Below are 22,826 nucleotides of genomic sequence, written 5' to 3' on the forward strand. Positions count from 1 at the left end.
AGCTGGATTATATAATCAAATATTTTTAACATATAAACTATTTTAATTTAATACCAGGAGCCCATCGTTGACATATTGCATCACGTGATAACGTGATATTTATCAGTTGTGCGGGATCTTCAGGGATGAGTACTTATAGAGGCAACTAATAACATTTGGCTAGGTTGTGAACCTTGACACACATTCAGAATCTGACAAACAACAGAAACAATCCACTGGCAGTACTCTACTATCAGTATTTTTGCAGTGTATTTCACCCAAGCTTATTATTAAGTGTGTTCTTATTAGTTAGGATATTTGAGAGACAGACCCATCTCGAAACAGGCAACTGTAGTTGTGTAAGTGTCAAAAACGGATACTGTTGCATATTTGGAAGTCGCTGCCATGTGTCGCGAGCTAATATACTGCAATTCGAGACTGGCTAATGGTCGGTTAAGTATGCAGAGGTTTTTTTCGATTTGGTGGATACAGAACGAAACATGTGTTGCACAGCAGCCATTGGTGTGCTATGAAAGATGCCGGCTCTAACCAACTTTCATTTAACAATTTTAGTCTTTGTATTTCTCTCAAGCTCTGTCTTTTTTTGCTTCAGTGTGTCTCTACCAACTGCATTGTCATCTTCAGATATGGGTTGGTTTCACCATAGTCATCATGGCAGCCAAGAGCAACAAGGCGCTAACCCACCCCCTCCTGGCCAATTTACTTATCAAACGCCGGAGCAGGCCCAGGCTCAAGCACATGGAATCCAAGTCCCTTCCCAATTTTCGGAGCAACAGCAGTTCAATCCAAATCTCCGTTACCAAAACGCATATGGCCAAACCCCAGGCGTAGCGTCTGGACAAGCATCAAACTACGAAGGATCATCGGACCCACCACCTACTTTGCCCTCTCCTTTTAGACAAAGTAGTTATAATTCGACCAACTCCTCGAGCCCTTTGCCGTCTATTCCTAATTCTCCACAGCAAAGGAAGTTCAAGACTGTTCTCTATTTCTGTAACTGGGCTATCTATGGAAGGAAGCATTTTCCCAGCGACATTCCAGTGGACAGGCTAACACATATACTGTATGCATTTTCAAACGTTAATGCTACAACTGGTGAGGTTATCCTTAGTGATAAATGGGCTGATACTGATTGTTCCGCGACTAGGTTCAGGGAGACTAATGGTGGTGGTTGTTTTGGTGAGTTTTATAGGATCAAAATGAAAAATCGTAACTTACGAATTCTCTTGTCAATTGGTGGTTGGACTTACTCCAATGATTTGGGTTTAGGGGTTAACACCCACGAAAAACGTCAAAACTTTGTCAAGACGGCTGTCACTCTACTTCGTGACTTGGCATTGGATGGGTTAGATATTGATTGGGAGTATCCTACCAACGATGAACAAGCACAAAACTATGTTGAATTATTAAGGCTGCTGAGATTAGAGTTAGACTCCGAAGCAATTCGTAGCGGTTTGCCTCGAGGCCAGTTTGACTTATCCATTGCTGCTCCCGCTGGTCCAGAACAAACGAAGATACTGAGAATAAGTGAGATGGACCAGTATCTTTCTTTTTGGAATCTCATGACTTATGACTTTAGTGGCTCCTGGTCACAGACCGCCTACTTCCACAGTAACCTGTACTCAAGCGAAATATCTGGTAATAGGGCCGTGGAAACGTATATCAATCAGGGAGTTGCTCCGAATAAAATTATCCTTGGTATGCCTGTATATGGCAGAGGTTTTGCTAATACTAATGGAGTAGGTGCTCCTTTCTCTGGAGTACCACAGGGGACTTGGGAAAACGGTGTACTTGACTACAAGGTTCTGCCTCTTCCAAATACTACTGAGCATGTTGACAAAGATGCAATTAGTGCATACTGTTATGATCCTAAATCCAAGACCTTGATTGTATATGACAACCCTGAAACTTCTCGCCTCAAGGCACAATATGTTATTTCCAAGGGCCTAGGGGGTGGCATGTGGTGGGAATCTAGTGCCGATTTCCCAATTGACCAACCTCGATCTTTAATAGCCAACTTTACTAACACTTTAGGTGTACAAAACATCGAAAAAACATATACAAACAATCTCAACCTGCCAGAAGAATACCGTCGCAACCTAGGAATAAGCTCTATTGAATCACCAGCAGGGAAGTAGGGCATTATTGTACTGAATATATAATAGCTATGTTGATTCGTATACAATTAATTGAAATACTTTAATTACGGTCCAAACTCATCGAATTTCTCAACTTCTGAATTAATCATGCCCAGATATTAGTCCTATTCCTACCTGAATTTTCCCTCGGTGAAATGACAAAGGAACTCAGAAATTAGAGGCATACTCTAAAACCAAGATGAACTATGAAGCGCAGCTCCATCAAAGCTGAGAAATCCTTGCCATTTGATCATAAGGCAGATCTAACACCACTCAGTAACAACAGTGTGTCGGTTTGCCTGGATCATTCTGTATAATCTGACCCAATAATACCGTCGACAAATAGTCACTCGTAAGGATAACTAGTACCAATAGCGGGGTGATCGACGAGGTGATGGCAGAGATCCGCGGATCTGCGAGAAAACTTTAAATTGCTTTTTATGCATACAAAAGCAATTAATAAGCCAATCATATGTCAAAATGTAGGAGCGTGCCTGAGATGGTACGTTATAAGATCTTTGTACCTAAGGTCAGAAAAGACGTTGCCCCGTAAGTACCGTTGGCAAGAGCCACGGCCCCATACCCTTTCAAACTATGGTTAAAATCTATCACAAAAATGGTAGGAAGATGGAAGATCGAGATGTTGATAATAGTGGCACTACGTGGATCGTGCATCAGCCATATAAAAACTTAAAATGTTATTTGAGATTAGATTTATGTGCACAATCTATTTAACTCGAACTTTTAGCAAGATATTGTGGGGTCTGTTGAGCAGATAGATGAGACAATACGACAGGAAAAAATCAACGATGATCTGGGTGTCTCTTACTAATTTACGATTGATGACTCTTGGACCGTTCTCAAAACCATTACAAGCATATAAAGTCACAAGCAAGTTCAGCAGTTCAGTTAGATGCCTGGCTTCTCCCTGAAGTTCTTTAATAGTCATCAACGCTTCCCATTTACTGATTTTCTTCTTATCAATAATGATACCCTATACACTAAAATTATGTGACGATTCTGCTATTAAATTAGTGTGTCGCGGCAAGTTCCTGCTCTTCCGCGCACTTCGTTAATGATCACAACTTCAAAGCTACATATTACCGTTTAACTTCCTACCAATAATTATACCCATGTACAACTAAAAAGATGATACTTCTTCTCTTAGACTATTGTGCTGAGTAGGCACAATTAATACGCTTTGCTTCATCCATAACACCTGGTCAGCTGTGGATTGAATTATCTCTAAATCTTCGTCCTTGCTTAGCATCCATCAAATAATGCACCCTAGATAACCTTAAGAAATGGTCGACATACCAATTAATTAGAAGAGTTCTATGACACCTGTGATACTAGGAAGACGCAAGCGACTGAAAAAAATATTAGGTGTGAGGTGTTTCTAACATGTGTTTGTATGTTAGCCCAGCTGGTGTTAAGATAGAGAAGTTGAGGGTGGTAACAAGAATACCTGTTCTATCTTCTAGTAAAGCTGCTTGACCCAAATTCTAACACTATGAGAAGTTGGGAGTTCACTACTAAACTAACTACTACCGGTGTATTATAGATAGACGTGACCTAAAAAATTAATACCATATTAATCAACATATCCTTGTGTTAGGAGGTTTATCTTTGAGGTCCTACAGCATATAGCATACCGTGTCAAACTTATAATACACCTGCTCGTCTCTTGACTTCTTCACCACATTGAACTCTCAGGCGCTGGAAACGAAATCTGTTGATATGATATTCCTCACATAAGTTTCCCTGGTTAGGGATCACAACACTTCTCCTTCCCCTCCCCATGCCAAGACTGAAGATATTGCCGGCAAGTATATGGCTCTTGACCTAGGTTTAAATGCATTTAGCTAAAGGTCTGATAATTTAATACAATGTGGAAGGTTACGGGGTAACGAATAGGATGATAATCCGATGCATTCCGTAGGTAAGTCGCGTTCCGAAAATAACTGCAGAACCTTAAACTGATATAAATCTCCCGTGAGGACATTTACTAAGCTTTGACAGTCATATAAACTTCAACTATCAACTGAATTGGCTTCAATAGCCATGTTGGGCTATTCGGTATGATGGCGCCAATTCGCGCCCTTTGAGATATGACATAGAATTCATCACATTAGCTCTAGTAAATTATAGTATAGACTCATTCTTACCACATATTTTGTAGTAGGTATTCAATTATTTGCGATTCCTAGGTACATAGGTTATAATGATGCATCGGAAAAGGTTCCCACATCGTGTTACACCGCAAGGAATTAAGTGCTAGAGAAATCTATTCAATGTCTCAACTGCTTAGTGAGGTAACGGTCATATTCGATGCGAGGACAGGCCATGTGCCTAGCATGCTGAACAGTCTGTAAAAGTGGTTGGTAGGGTAGAATACTTTGCCGCGCAGGAACGCCGATAGCTACCATGCTTCTTATTTCGTTTAACTCCGCTAAATACGCAACAATTGAAGTCATGACTGGTTGTTAAAAATTTAGCAGAACAAAGGGCTATATAGATTAATATATACTAATTTAAAACCTGGATTTCAATTTCGGCTTCAAAAACAGCAATTCGGGTACTGCAGGCAAGGGATGAGTACTGTGCATATCACGATATTTTGTATTCGACCCTGAGATGAAATTAGTTTTAGTCTTCAAAACAATTCTCTAATCTACTAATTTTTGTATGACCGCAAATGAGTACCCATGTTTGCTAACTTGGACTTAATCGGTAACTGGTGCATATCATTTAAATATACCAATTCCTCATTACAATACCCATCTTCCATATTTTTATTTGGCACTCAGACAGTTCGCTCACACCATATAAATTAAAACAGCCCCAATTATATGGCTCTGAAGGACTCTTTCAATGGTTGAGTCTAGTAATGGAAATGGAACTAGTTTGCACTCATAACTCAGATTATTTTACCTTGTATCGACTGCCCTCCTCATAACCTGTTTAGTATTTCGAAATCCGACTTCTGAAGGCAACTTCTAAGACAAGTTCTTCATCCAATCCTAGTCATATTATGTTAGAAACAACTATTATGTTCTATGGCAAACTGGGTCTATTGTCGTCCAAATAGGGCTCTTACAAATGCCTACCAAACTTCAATTTCCGACTTCAAACTCTTCATTGGACAACAGTTTTACTCTTTCCCACGAAAATTCGTTTTTGGCCAGGGTGAATAACTAATTTCTTGGCTCAAAGTGATACTCAGGGAGTCAAATAAGTTCCTCTTTAGAATGATCGGGTGGGCAAGTCCTTGTGTCTAGGCTTCGAATCTAACCTTAACGCGTAATTTAGATGCTTTAATGTGTTGCAATAGTACCGGAAAAGACGGCTTTCAGATCATTTTGTCAGATTATAGTTATAGATCTGTTTTAATTGGAACTTATGAACATACACGCGTACTAAGGGAGTCCCTCAGTGTACTCACAATGTATTTCAGTAGCTGTTTATTCCAGTTCCTTGGACACATTCTCTGTCAGAGTAATATGGAACCTGAGCTTTTGCCCTTGTACTTGGTAGTGACTATAAATCTAGGTATTGCTCATGGTTTAGTTTCTCCTGGTTTATTTATAGCTGGTAGTGGTTCTACTAAATGATAAAATGATATGGATGAGCTTGCGGGTCAGATTAGTTATATTCACATGGTTGTGGTCAAGCTAAATTTTATATTATTTATCAAAATATGATTGATATTCTGGTTGCTCGTGTGAAGTGAGGACTAATCAATAAGAGAGAGTTTATTTATATATTTTTCTATATATTTTTCTATAAGTCAAGAAACTTAGGTTCATAACTATCTCTTTAATTGTTCGTATAAGTGAAGTCACATCTCGACCATCCCAACTGGAACCAGAGCCAATCTCGCCAGTAATCTCAACCACCACATAGTCTGTAGACATCTTATACCATACTACCTACAGAATGTTCTTAACTGCTCTTGCTAACTTACGCAATCCTTGGCACCTTGGTTATTTCACCGCTGCTTCATGGTCTCACTGTAGTACAGCACGGGTCTGAACAAAAATCTCACTTACCGGTCTGCAAAAACCTGTACCTGGTTAATGTGCCGGATTCCAAGGAACACCACATTAGTGGAAGTTCGCTCAAAGAAATAACTAAGATTTGTTACTTGACAACCGCTCAGTAGCAAACTCTGCTGTTGTGGATACATGGAAAAGGAGAATTGAGTGTGGGTGTTCGTGCGAAAGATACACACTCAAGCATGTGGTATAAGCTGATATTCGGTCGGGAAGGTTACAATTTGTACCTTTGTTCTTTTGCCCTTTATAGAGAGGGTTGGAGTTTGTGAGCCGGTTTATTTAATGGAGACATTCAAGCGAGAGAGCTTTTCAGCGATATATCGGTTAGTTTAGTGCACCTTATGCTAGAGCTTCCTCGGGCTGTCGGACCTGAAGTGTTGCTAGAATAACTAGTCCAATACATCAGTTAACACTAGAGTCAGAGAATAGTTGTCTTAGTTTCTTTTGGTGACAACGTGTGGCCCTAACATTTGTTTCGGGTCCGTAATAACTAATTGATGCACGGACAGATGCGAGCTCTTTATTTACTTGTCTTCCATCTATACGTAATCCGGACAACCAACCAGCAGCTGATCTTAACACAGGTGCGATGTGTCGTTTGACACGAGAAACTTCACAGTACTGCATAACAATGACAAGTTATAATCTGCAAAAATTAGTTCTTTATCAGTTCCCAAAGCTGAGCCAGATAGATACCTATTGGATTTAGTAGAGCTTGGATATTTAGTCACAAATGAAGGAGAACTATGGATTTGAAATGAACACCTCTTTTCTGTCTTATTTTCGAAGAAAATTTTCTAGTACCCTGTCATTAGACCATGTGCTGCCCAACTAGAACGTGATATAATATAGAGCTATAGAAAACCCTACATTAATTTGTTTACCTTTTATTCAGACCAAGCTCACTGGGGTAGGCAAGGCATATTTGGCTCTTTATATAAAAGTTAAAATCATTATTTTAATTTTGCTAGAGCCTACTAGCTATGTCAGTTACTAAGCCAAGTCTATCGTCAGAGTACTGCTAACCTCATAGATTTTCTGAATCTAAACCACGTTAAAAGCTACCTTGGTGTAATTCCACTGAGTTTTACAAGGATTATACTGCCCACGGAAGAACAAAATTTATTGACTAATATATTTATATCAATAAACAAGCTATCGTCAATTGGTTTCGATAGTATAAAGATAGTTCCGAAGATTCAGACGCACCTCAGTACAGGTCGCATATTATGTCTGCATAAGTAGATGCATACAACAGCCACAGTTTTGCAGCACTTGGTCGCAAAAAGTAAATTGAACGACCCTACCCCCCTCCAAAAGCTTCGCTTGACACCTCGTGCTACATATAAACGGCTATGGGCACACGACCGCACATTCAAACCTGTGCATACAGCCAGCTGCACGGGCATACAGTGGTCAGCTAGTAGCAGTAACAGGCGAGCTAAATCGGCAAGGCCAATGACACACATACAAGTTGCAAGGGGGTCTTTTTCGGACGGACTTTAAAACGGGTTTATTTTCACCTTTTTTTTGATACTCGATTTCCTTCTTCCAAATTTCGCGACATTTGCAAGGTGTACAGCAATTCTTCCTCGACTTGTTACTGTACCACTATAGCTACAGCGGAGAGGCTGAAAACGTGCTTAGTATTCCCAGCGCGATAAATTAAGTTTGGCGGCAGTTTGAAAAACGCTGGCTGGCAGGCTCATTGGCGATACAGCACCAATAGACTGAAGGCCTCCACGCCCATTCATTTGTTATAACAGCAATACAAAATAGAATAAGATACTGGAGTGAAACAACATCAATATCCAGATTTGCTCATCTCCCGTCATCGATAGGGACTGGACTTAAACACTCCCCCCTGTTTCAGAAGCGATAGATAGTTTGTCGGGTGACTGGTGGCTGAGATGAAGTATGGAAAGTATCTGGCCAAGCGCCAGCTGGATTTGCCAGAGTACTCGCATTATTTCATAAATTACAAAGCTTTGAAGAAGGTATGAATTTTTGCTGTGATCAATATGAGTGAACGCAAGCTCGCTCCCGTAGAGTGTAACTAACGAATTATAGCTTATCAAATCGCTTTCTGTGCCTACGAAGGCCGGCGGTACCCCTGGCAGAGAAATAGAAAAGAGCCTACAAGACAACAAGGCAACTTTCTTCTTCCAACTAGAAAGAGAGCTGGAGAAGGTCAATAGCTTTTACCTACAAAAAGAGGCCGAACTGAAGGTGCGTATGAACATATTATGTGAGAAGAAACAGGCTGCGTATAAAGCGGGGGCTCTATCATCAAAATCATCAGTAACATATATTTCCTTATATGAAGGGTTTCAAAGGTTTCGTAAGGATTTAGAACGGTTGGAACAATTCATTGAGCTAAATGGAACTGGATTTTCGAAAGTACTGAAGAAGTGGGATAAACGCTCCAAGAGTCACACCAAAGAGCTGTACCTGTCGCGAGCTGTTGATGTCCAGCCTGTATTCCACAGAGAGGAGCTAGCCAACTTTTCAGATGTAGCTAGCTCCAGTCTGATAGAGCTGGAAGCTTGGTCTGATGGTGATAATGTATTATTTGAAGAACAGCCCGGACAAGCATTAGATGTTAAGGACTTGCCAGGTGGATTAAGAGAACACGATGATCTATATAGAGAGTTTGTGCAGGCGACATCAACTTTGAAGCACAACAATGAGGTACAGGTGGAAGAGTTTGTTACCGATTTTGTTCACAAGCTCCAGCAAACAAAAGATGCAAAAGAAAGACTAACAAGGATTTTTCTGCTGGCCATTTCATCTGAAGCTGACAATCTTGCTTTGGCAGCTTTGTACAAGTCCGGGTTTGTCGATATCCACGCAGTAGACGAGTTCTCTGGAAAGACGTGTCTTCATAGAGCTGCTGCCACGGATAATAGGAGAGATCTGATCAATCTGGCACTCTCGCAGAACGTAGATGTCAGTATATCTGACGTTTACGGCAAAACTGCCTTGCACTATGCATGTTTAAACAATAGAAGAGAGCTCATTGCACCATTGCTCAAGCATGGTGCTGATATCGACGCTCTTGACAAGGATAATTTCTCTCCATTGTTACTCTCAATCGTACATAATTTTGCTGGATGTGTTGAAGACCTCGTGAATGCTGGAGCCAAACTTAAAGTTGACTCAGAAAAGGACTATATACCATTGAATTTAGCCTGTCAGTATGGCAATTATGACATTGTCAAGATCCTATTGGACAAGAATCCGACCGTCATCTCTGCTGATGTTGAAGGCTTATATCCTATTCATGTGGTGGCGAGAGCTGGTTTATATAAGCTGGTGCCATTATTGAAATCATACAATATAGACATGAATGAGCTGGATAAGTTAAATCAGTGGACCGCACTTTGTTATGCGGCCAGCGAGGGACATTATAGAACTGTCCGAGCACTTTTAGATGCTGGTGCTGATCCGACACTCCATGATGATAATGGATTTAGTGCGCTGTATCATGCCGCCTGGGAAGGTAGAGCAAGATGTACCTGGGAGTTGTCGCGAAACTTGTCTGGAGTGGTCGATACCTCGCGTAACGTTCATGGACCAGGCAATGATCAGTCTGGCTCTAATATTGAAGATACTCTAAATGATATGGAATTGTCCGAATCTACAGAATTGGATGTAATTCCTGATCTGTCGCTTCCTCCCCCTATTATTCCCCTTCAGCGATACGGTCACAATTTCTTGGATAACAAGAAAATTATTCTTCAATTGCTTTTCGATCCTTCAGCCAAACCTATCAACTTTCACAAGGATGAGGATGCCTTACCGGCTGGTAGATTGACTATTTCTACAAGAAATAGTTCTGATTTCATCCCCAGAAGCATAATTTTACCTATTTCAGACAACGATAGAGTGGTCACTTTTCAGGTGGAATCATTAGATACGTTTGCAATTGATTTTGAAGTTTTTTCGACGTTCGGAACTAGAGTCATTGCCAAGACCTCTGTTTTGCCTTATGTGTTTAATGAAAACAAAAATAACGGCAGCGAACACAGTTGCAGATTGCCAATGTTTGATGTACGTTTGAAGCCTGTCGGTGATTTGTCATTTAAATTCCAGATTGTACGCCCGTTCAGTGGTAAGCCACTTGAGATCACGAAATATGATACCTATTGGAAGTCGACTAGTCAAGTTGAGTCTCAACAACCACATCAATCGGTACAAGCAATGTCATTTGTTACAGCATCCTCCTTATCTGGTTCCTACAGCCAAGTGTCAGTTTGCTTAACTAAAGACTTTCATCCTGTCGTTTCAGACTCGTGGAGTATACTGGTGAATGGTATTGAGATTCCTATAGGCAATATTACTTTGGAAAACCTGTTACGGCTTCAATCTAGTGGAGATTTTGCTTTGTCATTGGATGAGATCTATGCTACTTTGTCAACACTAACTGACGCAAGACAATTGCATTCGGTAATCAAGGGGCGTGCAATCCCATTAAAGGATATCTTGGCCAAACTACCTATTCCAATTAAGCTCAATATTTGTGTCTTGTATCCTACTTCACTAGAAGTGTCGCTTTCTAACTTTGGTCTTCCTGCGTTTGCCGAAGTTAACGCATATGTTGATCACATTCTTACCATTCTGTTTGACCATGCTAGAGAGATACGTAAGGTGTCGGCTGATCCTGTCACTGGAGTTGGAATCTGTCGATCCCTGATATTCTCCTCCGCTAATCCTGACGTCTGTGCCGTGCTCAATTGGAAACAACCTAACTATCCCGTATTCTTTTACATGACAGGTTTTGATACATCTGGCAAACAGTACCGTAGTGCTCATGGATTCCCTATCGAGGGCGGCGAAGACCGGAGATGTGTTAGTATGAAGGATGCTACTAATTTTGCAGCTAATAATAACCTTCTTGGAATCATATGTAGTTCTGAGCTGCTGACGCTAGTGCCTAGTCTCGTACCCTCTGTTCGTGCAGCTGGATTGGTTCTGGTGTCAGACCTGAATGACACGAATGTGGATATACAAGCACAGGATGGTGTCGATGGTGTCCGCACTCATGATGTTCTCATATTTAAACAGACAATTGACATGTAATTGCAATACATCTTTATTCATATAAGAGCTCTTGAAAGCTGGTTTTTGTTTGTAGTCTTTTAGGCGTCTTGGGTGGCGATATTGTTTTAGTCACTCTGTAAACAGTTGCTTCACATTGGTCTCATCCAGGGCTAAATCGCATGAAGCATAAATCTTAGAACAGTGGAATTAGTAGCAAAAATAATATATTAAATAAGTCATAAAAAATCGAATCCTATTACATCAAATTGAAATCATCTATCTCGTTACGATATTTCATGATATTTCTCTTGATCTTGCTCGAGTCTACCCAGGTTACAAAATCCTCCATATTTCTAGTTACTAGAAATGCAGAATCTGTGACAACCTGAGGGCCCACTCGCACATGGCCCTGTTCAACGAACTGGGTAGCTTCTGAAATGTTTTGAGCCATACGCAGTCTGCACATTACAACAGGCAGCCGCCTTCTACAGAAAGCAGAAACAGTCACTTTATTTTCTAGGTCAGAAACTTTGGGTTTGCCAGTTGGTGGGAAAATACCCATATTAAATAGCTTTTCGAGAAGAAGTTCTTCGTGCTTGAGACGGACAGGATCATGGGAATGTAACTGGGAGAGCTTGTGTGCCAGTTGACGGATATTACCGCATATTTTATTGTATTTGACATAATCATCTCTGTTCTGAATATGGTACATTCTCATGACTTGGGCATCTCTATGGCCGCCATCTTCTTTCCAGTCGAGAAAATCTACCTTTTTTAGCAATTTCTGCTCATGGTGTTTCAGTTTTCGAACCATTATGAGTTGTTTTAGAAGAGAGATCCAAATGAAATACAATAGACTCTTATAAATACTTTTGCCAAAGCAAATAAATGAATAAATAAATAGTGTGTAGATAGATTCTCTCGTTCGCAAACCTACTGACAAAATATATTTTTGTGATCTGTGCATATCACCCATATAGGGTTTACACCCTAACATCGATCACCAAATTTCATCCCTCAAATTTCAGCTTCACGCTCGGGGCATGAAAATCCAGAAGCGAAGAGGTATAGTTGGAGCACTCTTGAGAGTCCAAACTGAAACATAAAGGTACCCCATGTCCGTCTATAGATCATTGACGCCGATTCTACGGTTATTTGTTAATAGTCCGAGTAAAGCAAATGCTTTGCCATCATTATCGAGATCATTCTCAGCATGTTCTATGAATCTGTCAAACATTGGAAACATGCCCATAGTGCTACCGGAAGGCGTTAAACTTTCAGTGGAACCCAAAAAAATTGATGACGTCTCATTATTCAGAATGAAGCTAGAAGACCAACGTGGCGGCAAACCGAAAATCCATATTACCAAAACTGCTACAATCACTGGACCAAATGGCACCGTAAAAGTTGATCTCGCAGATTTTGTGCAAGTAGAGCCTTCTGCTGAGTCTTCCGAGAAGATCCATGTGTCCGTTGTAAACTCTGATAAAAGACACCAAAAACAAATGTGGGGTACTAGTCGGAGTCTTATTAGCAATGGTGTTGTGGGTGTCAGTGAGGGTCATCTATCTATTGTCAAGTTTGTTGGTACTGGGTTCCGTGCAATTTTGGAAAAAACTAAAGAGGGACGTGAGCAACTGAGTTTGAGAGTTGGATACTGTGTCCCAATTGTCATTAAGATCCCCAAGGATATTAAAGTCACCGTCCCTCTACCACATCGACTTATTATCGAAGGTGTTGATAAGCAAAGAGTTAAACAGTTAGCAGCAAAGATCCGCAAGCACAGACCACCTGAGCCTTATAAAGGGAAGGGAATTTTCGTTGACGGAGAGACTATCAAGCTTAAGCAACGTAAGATTAAATAAACGTCATAATTGTAAATAAATGTATATACAGAGAAGATGGATCTTCTAACGGGCAGAGGAGGCTGCTGTCGCTGGTGTTGTTGGCGTTAAATAATAGACATGAAAATTTGGGTCAATTGTGCTTCGACCAATAGATCATGACAACATGATACTCAAGTATGTCATATCGTTAGTTCCATAGTGAGTATGGCGCACAATCAGATTCCGGCAATACGGCGTGTGGGTTCTTCTTTTGGCCCAGGTACAAATGGATGAAAATCTTCATCCATCAATGAGACAACAGTTCCATCAGGAGTTGTCAGCGACCAGTCCAATACAACAAATCGTTTAGTAACAGGGTCTCGACGAGAATTGAAATGTGCAGTAGCAAACCCGTTGTCACCCTTAACAGAGTAGGAGAAGTCTACAATGCCGGAAGCAGCAGCCACCGTGCCAGAAATCCAAGGCATTAAGCTGCCAAAACTAATATTATTTCCAAGAATTGCTCTTCCTTTCTCACTTCTTCGTAGCGTGTACAGTGTCGAAGATACAACTGGAGCACTGGCAGCTTCGTATTTGACAATGCCGTAAAATGAGACGCCCATTAGAAGACAAAAAAGAACGAAAGAATTTCTACCAAAATTTTTGTCCTTAAGAACGTCAGGCAGCTCGACATTTACCGTGACTGGTTTACGTTTGGTACCTGTTGACGAAGGCTCGCCAGATCTAGCAGGAGTAGACGACGCTGAAGATGAATACCTATACAACGAAGAAGTTGAAGTTACAGAGGGAAACAATTGAAACCATTTCGATTTGTTTCCCAGACACAGAGCTCTACCTTGAACCCGTAAACCAATTTGAATCATGGCTATAGTTGTCACTCGCTCAAGCCATATACCGCATTCTCATGAACTTTTCAAGCTTCGCATGTCACGTGCCGATGTTGACTGATGCATTAGCCGTGCAGAAGTTTGAAATTTTCAATTTTGGCGGATATTGGCCAGAAATCCTCCTGTTTTAGCAAATTGAAGATATACCATCTGGCGGACGACGGTTTGGCGACGAAATGAATCTCTTTACTTCGGCAGTTGCCCGAGTACTTGGTACTGCAAAATTGTCTGTGGCAAGTGTCGCTAGCATCAGCCGGCCACTTACAATAACTAGGTTATATTCCGCTAAGCTAACTGCTCGAAGTGTTATTGATACATACCAATCTGAGGCTCCTATACTCTATGATTCTCCACAGGCAGCACATCGTCGTAGATTAATTAGAAGGCGACCTGGATTAATAGCCATCAAGAGAGGTATGGTTCCTTATTATGAGGAAGATGGTACTCACTACCCTTGCACTGTTCTCGAAGTAGATAGAGTTCAAGTCACTGATATTAAAACCAAAGACAAGCATGGATATTACGCTGTACAGCTTGGCATTGGGAATCGAAAATACTCACGGGTTACCAGGCCTATGCTGGGACACTTTGCCAGGAGCAAAGTGGCACCAAAGAGTTTTGTCTGCGAGTTTCAAGTCAAAAATGAGCAGGGTCTACTGCCTTTAGGAACGGAATTAACAGCAGATCATTTTGTCCCAGGCCAATATGTGGATCTTAAGTCACGATCAAAAGGCAAAGGTTTCCAGGGTGTCATGAAGAGATGGGGTTTTAAAGGATTGGGCGCCTCTCACGGTGTTTCCAAAGCCCATCGTTCTGCAGGTTCCACGGGTCAAAATCAAGATCCTGGTCGTACCTTTCCAGGAAAGAAGATGGCCGGTCGAATGGGCTTCGATTACAATACTATCCAAAATGCATTAGTAGTAAAGGTTGATGCCGAGAAAGGACTCATTCTAATTAAGGGACCAGTTTCTGGTGCCAATGGTAGATATGTCAGGATTGCCGATGCCATCAAAAAGCCTTTTCCTAATGTCCCATGGCCCTTGAATAAATCTACCGAGGTAGAAGTGTAAATATATAGCATAACTTGTAAATACGTCCTTTTTTCTTTTCATGCCCTTAACTGCTCGGTACCTCAGGCTGACTGCTGCAGTAAAAAGAATATGCGACTAGAACGGTCCACTAAAATCGCCAAAGGCAGGTTCAAAAGTAGGATATTAAGAATTTATTGAGTACATGCTTGAAATTGAATGTTATACTGAATTTGACAAAAGTCCCCAGAACATAGTCTAGAGTCTAAGAGTCCTCCTCCTCCATTTCTGATGGCTTTATTAGACCTCCGACTTTCAAAGCACGCTCTCTGTCTAAACGTTGCTTCTCTTGGAGTTCAGTTTCCTTCTCTTCGGCAAATAAATAATCGGTGCTATCACCACCAAACTCCTTAATTTGAACAAGGAAGTCCCGTAACGTGAGCTTGAATTTAATAGGGTCACGATGCAATCGGAATAATCCCTCAACAAAATTTGCCACCTGAGCTTGTTGGAGATGAGGGAATGCATTGGTAAGCGAAGTGCTCAAATACTGGCGGAAATAGTCCGAGTTACTAGTTCCTACTGAAGCCTCTCCTTCATCATAGAGAGGCACTCCGATACGATTGTTTTCAACTAGGCTGATGATTTTAGCAAGAATTTGAGATTGAGTCTTAAAACCTGCCTTATGGTCTGTATCAGTAAGAACATAGAACGTGTCGCCAATAATAGGCTTAAAGAAGGCTTTGAAGAATTTGTTAGCGACCTCCGGTTGATTGTACTCGGCAACGTTATCAATAATTTCCAGTGTGAGACTGAGACCAGCAGACTCAACTTCACGGTTGTCATGCTTAGCAGCCCACAGACAAGCATCAATAGTCTTACTAAAAATTTGGTCAGGGAGCTTCAATAGGGCAGAGAAGCTGTGCAAATTAATGGTACGCAGAAGCTTGAAAAATTCAACACGGAATTCAGGGAAATCCGTCATAGACTTATTGATCATATCCAAGGTACATTCGAACACCTTCTCTAGAATACCCAGTACCATATCAGGAATCATAGATCCTACTCGGTTGACGAGGATATCCACACAGCTAAGAACTTCAGCCTCACGGAATTGGGATTGACTCTGCTGATAATCATCAAGAATATTTGTTAATAACGGCTCAGCAATGTTTTGCACCACTTCATCAAGATCTTCAGCACGGGAAATATAGGTTTCGACCAGTTTGAGAATTTCCTTTTTGATTCCCCGCAAGACTCTGGCACGATGAGTCTGGGTGAAAATGGGGTTTCCTTGAGCTTCATTTACCATGCTGTGGCTAATGGCAGTATAGGATGAAAGCATATTAGCATAAATTCGGGCAAGCTGTGGATAGAAACCAGCTCCCAACGACGAACAAGTGGCAACATTTGTCTTTAAGACATTGATGATAATCTTAATATTATCTCCATTAGTCAGAAGCTCGGGATTCTGATAGGCTTGTTCCATCATAGCATCCCAGGCCATATTGGGCAACCTCATAAGATCTTGAAGAAGACGTTCCCTTTGTGCTTTAACTGGCTGTGCCGAGATGATATGACCACAGGCTTCATAAAATGTATGCACCTGGTGTGGTTGCAAATCAGAGGTGATCTTGTCCAAACTTTTAATAATCTCATCAATAAAAGGTTCTGCTTCACCTTGTTGATGGGCAACGAAGTGTCGTTTACATTTCTGAGCAATCTTAATGAACGTATCACAGGCCATATCTTGGACACCCTCGTGAGTCTCATGCATAAATTCAAATAACTTGTTGACAACTGTTTTGAGAAATCTCCAATGGGCCTTCAAAAATCTTGGATATTGACCGACAATGTACATGATGTTTGAAGCAACAACTGCTTTGTTATCCTTACCCTTCTTCATTTCAGTCAACCCTAATAAATCCTTGATGACTGATACAAGGAAATGCTTTTCCATTTCTTCATTCATAGCACCAGAAATGGAACCAATCGCCCAACAAAGTGTGTTAAGGTTATTCCAAGACCATTCGCTTCCATCAATCTGCTTGGCAAGTTTGTTGATCATAATAGCTCTAGTATCAACAACGTCTAAGTGTGTGAGGTAGACCAAGACTTCTCTCATACTCTTATACAAGGTGATTGTATCACTCTCCTTAACGAATTCACGGACAATCTCACCCTCGTCACTTTCAACAATTAACACTTCTTCGGGACGCACCATTTTTTCTATCATTACAGTCCTCAAACTTGACAAAATACTCGTATAAGTATGCTTTCTCAGAGGATAATTAGCAAGGATATCAGGATCAAGTGCACCTCCAGTGCTAAACGTAGTTGCAAAGCTGCGTTGTAAAAGTGGATTGAGATCGGATATAGGAATTTGTTGGATTTCCTCATATAACTCCAATACAAGTCGAGACCAATAGTCCAGGCAGCCCTTGAAAATCTCCCGTTCATCAATTTGACTGATTTTTATCAAGTACAGATGAACATTAATTAGGAGCTCTTTGTTTTCTTGGTTTTCCACGATCTTCAAATGATTAGCTAGAAAGATAGACAGAAACAACGAGAGGTTCTGAATGAAATCTTGGTCATTCGAGCCAGCAGACTCGTAAGCAGTTCTCAAATCTGTGCTCAATGGGACAATCTTGTTAATAACCTCAACAGCCATATAAAACATAGTATAAAACTGCTTGTCGTATTGAGAAGCACCTAGACTGGAAATTTCGGTCAAGCATTTCAAGGTGACATTTCTATACTGAGGAGGGGTCAAAAACTTGCTCACCAGGAGTTCAATCAAGGGAGTCTCGAAAATGAATTCCAGAGGAATCCATCCTAAATAGCGCAATAAACTTTGTAGTGTAGCAACAATCAAGGAAGGACGAGTGGCTTTTTCGAGAACTTCGTAGCATAGTCTGTAAATTTCCGAGAATTCGTTGCACATTTGCTGCTTCAAGTTTTTAGCTTTCGCCTGGGTCATTTGTTCGGCCGAATAATCGAAAACCTCTTCACTAAGCAATTTCAGGATTGACATGTTGTTTTCACAGACGTTGAAACCAGTTCTACTGGCAGAGATGATCTCAGGGATAAATGTAGGCCAATTAGCAGGCCATTCTTGTTTCAGGACTTGCACCAATGTCAAATTGGCTTTGTTCAAAAGGGGCCGTTGGGATCTGAAGACAGTTTCATCGTTGCTCCACTCTATACACATATTCACGATGAAATTTCTAATACCCTGGCGTTGCTCGACGGGTAATGCCTTCCATTTTGTTTGAATCAGCTTGTCAAGAACTGATAAAGCAAGATACTTCGATTGTGAATTATTTGAATGTTGCAAAATCTTGTCCGCTCTTGTCCACGCCTCAGGGTTCTCTTGAAACTAGATCATTGTTAGTAGGGATCATACAATAAACTACACCAACAAAATCCAAGTCATCATAATATCGCGACCCACAAGTTTGCAATTCATAACAACAAATGATTTCACTGTTACACTAAGTGGCTTACCTTTTTCAATACATTCTCCGCCTCCTTTCTCTCATTGGGATTTCCTTTACCACCATAAAAGAGATCCACGACACTGTCAAAAACGCCCAAGTCGAGATCCTTGGAAAAGTCTAAAATGGCTTCCATCCTCAATTGCTTGTACTGTTTGTTTGGTCAGAGAAAACAGCTATTCGGGGGCAGTGGAGTTTAATTGCTGATCACAATTCACCCTACACTTGGTTAAGAGGCTATTTGATACGCCGTGAGTTGAGTTTCGCAATAGCCAAAATGACTTCCACTAGAAATTTTTACTCGCGCTCTTGTTTGCTCCGTGGAAAATCAATTGTCAACACGAGAAGTTCAGTAAGTGAAGTTTGTTTTGCATCCAGAATCCGATTGATTTTCTGGGAATAATAGATATAGGTTAGGGTTGGAGGTTAGGGAGCGGGAATATGAGCATGGTGTGTGCTGCAAACGTGCAGTAGTTGACGTACTAGAAAGTACCAGTATAACAGATCAAGTATACATCTTTGTTGAATATAATACATAGTTGTAGGAATATCTATTATCGCATATCCATTTGAGGACGTAGCATTTGAGTGTCCTTGGCATCTGGAACTAATTGCGATGAAGGACGGGCCTTAAGGGACACTGGTAGCGGTGACGAAGCACCCCACTGGCCAGTAGGAGAAGACACAGACGAAGCCAAGCTGCCGGCTCTACTATTGCCTGCGCTGCTGCCAGCGCCAACGAATTTTTTAGGAGGTGCAAAGTTCATTAAAGCGACACTCTTCCGCAATTCGTGAGGACTAGGCAAGCCAACATCTTCATTAGACCAATTATTGAGTGGATTAAATGCAGGGATAGGGGAAGCTGCTCCTTTATTATGGCGTCTTTGAGGAGCATATGCAAGGGGCGAGTCATGTTCGTCGAGATTATGAGGGACGGGCAGTTTTGCCAAATCCGTTAGAGGAGTGACTTGCCGTGATGGCTCGGGCGATGCAGTATAAGTCCTATTGTAATTAGGAGAAACACTGCCAGTGTGACCTTGATATGGTGAAAGTGGTGAACCTAGGTTATTGTGACGATATGCATTGGGATACTGTTCCGGATGAACAGGGTACTGTTGCTGAAAGGAAGTATGCTGTTCTGAATAATTACCCTGACCGTATTCATTTGAAAATTCATCTTGTCCTTGTGGTAAAGAATCGTCATATGATTCAGGGTGCGATGCCTCGTAATGCTGTTCATGTTGCCCATTTCTATAGACTTGTGCGCTAGAGGATGGCGTATCATGATTGCCTTGCGACTCGAATGATTGCTCATGGAGGTCCATAGATCGCTGTTCAAATTGCAAGTCAGCACGTTCATGGTGAGCTTCAACAGAGTTTTCTAAGGGCTGGCTCTCGATATCTTCATTTGATAAACCGAGGACTGGGGTTGTTTCAGGAGAATCAGGCATGTACTCCCTGTAAATAGATTTGACTCGCTCGAATTGTTTTGTGAGACTGCGATCTAAATCTCCCCTGTTTGACTCAATCGATTCGCCAGATTCTTCTTGCTCAAAAGAAAAACTATTTTTTGATTCATCAAAATTGTGGTCTGGTAGTTCAGCATGGCTCAGAACCCTAGTTTTAAATTCTTGGCTGTATCGTATACTGTCTCTTGAAGAATTGTGATTGTTGTCATCGTTGACTGATTCTCTATGATAAGCACGTTCTGGAGGTGTAGGCATTGCAGAAGTTATTTGCTCCTCGAGTTTCATTTGTTGTTGGAGCATGGGATTGCTAGCAGTATCTGGGGAATATGCAACTGTAGAAGGAGGACTAACCATCGAATTACCTTTGTCTGTTCTATCCGACGAAATATAAGACGTTCCTGAAGAACCTGACTGGCGTTGTTCGACCCCCAGGTTGCTGTTTAGGCGCGTACTGGGTACAGGGCTTTCGTCACGACGGAATGGAAACTTGGGAGAAATTGGTCTGGAACCACTGTTCGATGAGTAAATAGATGTGTTACTAGGGTATACATTTGAGTCCATCATTGTATGCAAGGAACGAGAATACTCCTCTAAAGAGTGCTTTGAACTGGTAAGCTCTGGGTGCATCATATAGGGTGCTCTCGCATAAAATGGATTATCGGGGTTGATTGAGTTGCTCGTAGTCTCCATTGAGCCTCTACGTGTAGACGATTGGTCGGGGTATCTATTAAATTTTTCATTGGGTGGCTGTACTGGTTGATGGTTGGCTAGGCTAGTGTCATAATCATCCATATCAACATCAATATCCTTGTCGGCAATTTCTTCCATTTTCAATCTTTTCAAATGTCTGAAGTGAAGGTATACCAGCAAGCAGATAGCAAAGACTACAGGAATTGTAACACCTAGAACGATTGGCAATGTTTGGTTTTGGGTAGGAAGAGCACATGAACCGAATTCACTATTACCAGAACAGGTGGAGCTGGATCTACGGAGGAGCTTCGTAACAGAGGCAGTAGTTGAGCTTGGGGTTGATTGAGTCAAGCGAATATCCTGAATTGATCCCCCGACATGGTGCTTATGGTGGGTCTCGCGATCCAAAATCATCGCTATTGGTCAAGCTAGATGTGGAAAAGAAGAGTACTGATAGTTGTTTAAACTTCTGTTTTCAATTCTGTTTTCAAGGTCCCAGAATAACACAGTCTGTCTTTTGTCGAGCTAGCCAAAATATTGAACAGGCTCTCTTTGATATATTTTGTGTAGTAATGATTGAATCTAGCTGGATGTTTGTGTCAAAGGAATGTTGAGGGGAGTATATAAAGACTGCGTACTCATGAAATATATGGTAGGAGCAAATCGAATCAGTAAAGAACTAACTGATTCAAAAGTTTGGAGCAGTTGAATGGGATGGGACTTCGCGTAGTATACCCAGTTCTAAAAACCATTAACGATAGAAGCTGTATGCAGCCGTCAAATTAAATCGGCTATGTGTTCCCTACAGCTGCGGGTGGTCCTATGCACAACAAAGGGAAAGAATGCTAAGTGGTTGAGAAGATACCACGAATATTTTGGTGTTGCTAAAGGGTCAATGGAAAGAGAAAAAAAAACGAGATAATATTTTAAACAACAATCGAGTTGTCTGTGTTACAAGATAAAAATACATCTGGTTAAGATCGGCAGTAGATGCTAGCTGTCTAATACACTACTCTCTTCTCCTCCGCCCCTAATAAGAAACCGTAATGATCTGTGTGGTCACAGAACAAGAGATTCACGTTGCTTAGTGCAGATTCAGCATCCCCTACTAACTTTTGGAGCCCTAGCGGTGGGATTACTCTTCGGCGCTGGCCGTGTTGTGTTTTAAGGGGGTGAAAAAGGAGCCCTCTTACATGATGCATGTATCCCAAATTGAGGTAGTCACCAATTCCTTGATATCCTAATACGGTATATGCACCTGTAACGGATGTGTGTACTTAATCTTAATATATAAGCGACGTTTATCTTTAACTACAACGAACATTAACCTGGAAGTTTGATTCTAAGCGGAGTGTAGTGTTGTAACATGGACTTTGCAAGTCACCTGACGCGTTTGAAGCACCACCATCGGATAATCGTTTGGGAAGTGTCTTAAGGAGTCGTACTCTCTGATGAATTGGTTGCTGACCTTGTAATTCCATACCTGGACTGTCTACCTTTACCAAAAAAATTATATAATTCAGAATTCCCCGTATTTGCTAATACTGAAGCTGTACTAGAATTCTTTTGCCATCACAATTATAAAACGCTGCTTGGACTTTAACCCTGTGCTCCATGTAGACGCGTTGGATTTTATTGTATCTGTTTATATAGGTTCTCTAACCAGTATCAGATCTGATTATCTTCCTTTTTCGGTAGGCCAGAATCTTGATATGGGTGGTTTGACGTATATACCTCAGCTGCACAGATGCAGCTTGCTCGATCGTTGCCCCTGAAAGTCACCATGCTAAGACCGGCTTGGCCCAACTGTTGTCAATCACTAGCTCTCTTCGTTGTTTAGCGTTAATGTTGAAATAGGCCAACGAGCGTTTGAATATAGGAGAAATATAGTTGTTGCGATTGTGTGGATTCCAATTGAAGAGTACGGTTCCGTATTGTACGCAGTAACTGTAATTTCAAAGGGCCGCCAGATAGCCTGTGTCAGAAGTAGTCTTACGGTATCTGTTTAAAAGACGTACGGTATTAGTGACGGAACTTCGTCAAAACGACATCTTCAATAGTAGATGGAATCTACAGAAAATAGACGAAAAGTAATCAATGTAACCGAACCAATCTACTATGGAGTCTTGGACAGAGATACCCAAGGAGCAATTCACAAGGTAGAGT

General features: G+C 41.2%; 8 protein-coding genes across 8 annotated transcripts; 4 read left to right on the forward strand and 4 right to left on the reverse strand.

Moving 5' to 3' along the window:
- Positions 1–626: 626 nt before the first annotated feature.
- On the forward strand, positions 627–2,138 carry CTS2 (Cts2p; the record flags this gene model as incomplete). Its single annotated transcript, XM_018880408.1, has 1 exon — positions 627–2,138. The coding sequence occupies one exon, from the start codon at positions 627–629 to the stop codon at positions 2,136–2,138; it is 1,512 nt and encodes a 503-aa protein (XP_018738231.1).
- A 6,293-nt stretch (positions 2,139–8,431) lies between these two features.
- On the forward strand, positions 8,432–11,278 carry PHO81 (Pho81p; the record flags this gene model as incomplete). The annotated part of the gene is made up of 1 exon (XM_018880409.1): positions 8,432–11,278. The coding sequence occupies one exon, from the start codon at positions 8,432–8,434 to the stop codon at positions 11,276–11,278; it is 2,847 nt and encodes a 948-aa protein (XP_018738232.1).
- A 217-nt stretch (positions 11,279–11,495) lies between these two features.
- IMP3 (Imp3p) lies at positions 11,496–12,053 on the reverse strand (the record flags this gene model as incomplete). Its single annotated transcript, XM_018880412.1, has 1 exon — positions 11,496–12,053. One exon carries the CDS (start codon positions 12,051–12,053, stop codon positions 11,496–11,498), a length of 558 nt encoding a protein of 185 aa, XP_018738233.1.
- Positions 12,054–12,354: 301 nt separating this feature from the next.
- MRPL6 (mitochondrial 54S ribosomal protein YmL16) lies at positions 12,355–13,104 on the forward strand (the record flags this gene model as incomplete). Its single annotated transcript, XM_018880413.1, has 1 exon — positions 12,355–13,104. One exon carries the CDS (start codon positions 12,355–12,357, stop codon positions 13,102–13,104), a length of 750 nt encoding a protein of 249 aa, XP_018738234.1.
- A 197-nt stretch (positions 13,105–13,301) lies between these two features.
- COA1 (Coa1p) lies at positions 13,302–13,949 on the reverse strand (the record flags this gene model as incomplete). Its single annotated transcript, XM_018880414.1, has 1 exon — positions 13,302–13,949. One exon carries the CDS (start codon positions 13,947–13,949, stop codon positions 13,302–13,304), a length of 648 nt encoding a protein of 215 aa, XP_018738235.1.
- Positions 13,950–14,149: 200 nt separating this feature from the next.
- On the forward strand, positions 14,150–15,043 carry MRPL9 (mitochondrial 54S ribosomal protein YmL9; the record flags this gene model as incomplete). Its single annotated transcript, XM_018880415.1, has 1 exon — positions 14,150–15,043. The coding sequence occupies one exon, from the start codon at positions 14,150–14,152 to the stop codon at positions 15,041–15,043; it is 894 nt and encodes a 297-aa protein (XP_018738236.1).
- Positions 15,044–15,266: 223 nt separating this feature from the next.
- On the reverse strand, positions 15,267–18,215 carry CRM1 (exportin CRM1; the record flags this gene model as incomplete). The annotated part of the gene is made up of 1 exon (XM_018880416.1): positions 15,267–18,215. The coding sequence occupies one exon, from the start codon at positions 18,213–18,215 to the stop codon at positions 15,267–15,269; it is 2,949 nt and encodes a 982-aa protein (XP_018738237.1).
- An 840-nt stretch (positions 18,216–19,055) lies between these two features.
- On the reverse strand, positions 19,056–21,074 carry AWJ20_3405 (uncharacterized protein; the record flags this gene model as incomplete). Its single annotated transcript, XM_018880417.1, has 1 exon — positions 19,056–21,074. One exon carries the CDS (start codon positions 21,072–21,074, stop codon positions 19,056–19,058), a length of 2,019 nt encoding a protein of 672 aa, XP_018738238.1.
- Between the last annotated feature and the right edge of the window lie 1,752 nt (positions 21,075–22,826).

This window comes from Sugiyamaella lignohabitans, chromosome B (genome assembly GCF_001640025.1).
Source record: "Sugiyamaella lignohabitans strain CBS 10342 chromosome B, complete sequence".
Classification (NCBI taxonomy): Eukaryota; Fungi; Ascomycota; class Dipodascomycetes; order Dipodascales; family Trichomonascaceae; genus Sugiyamaella; species Sugiyamaella lignohabitans.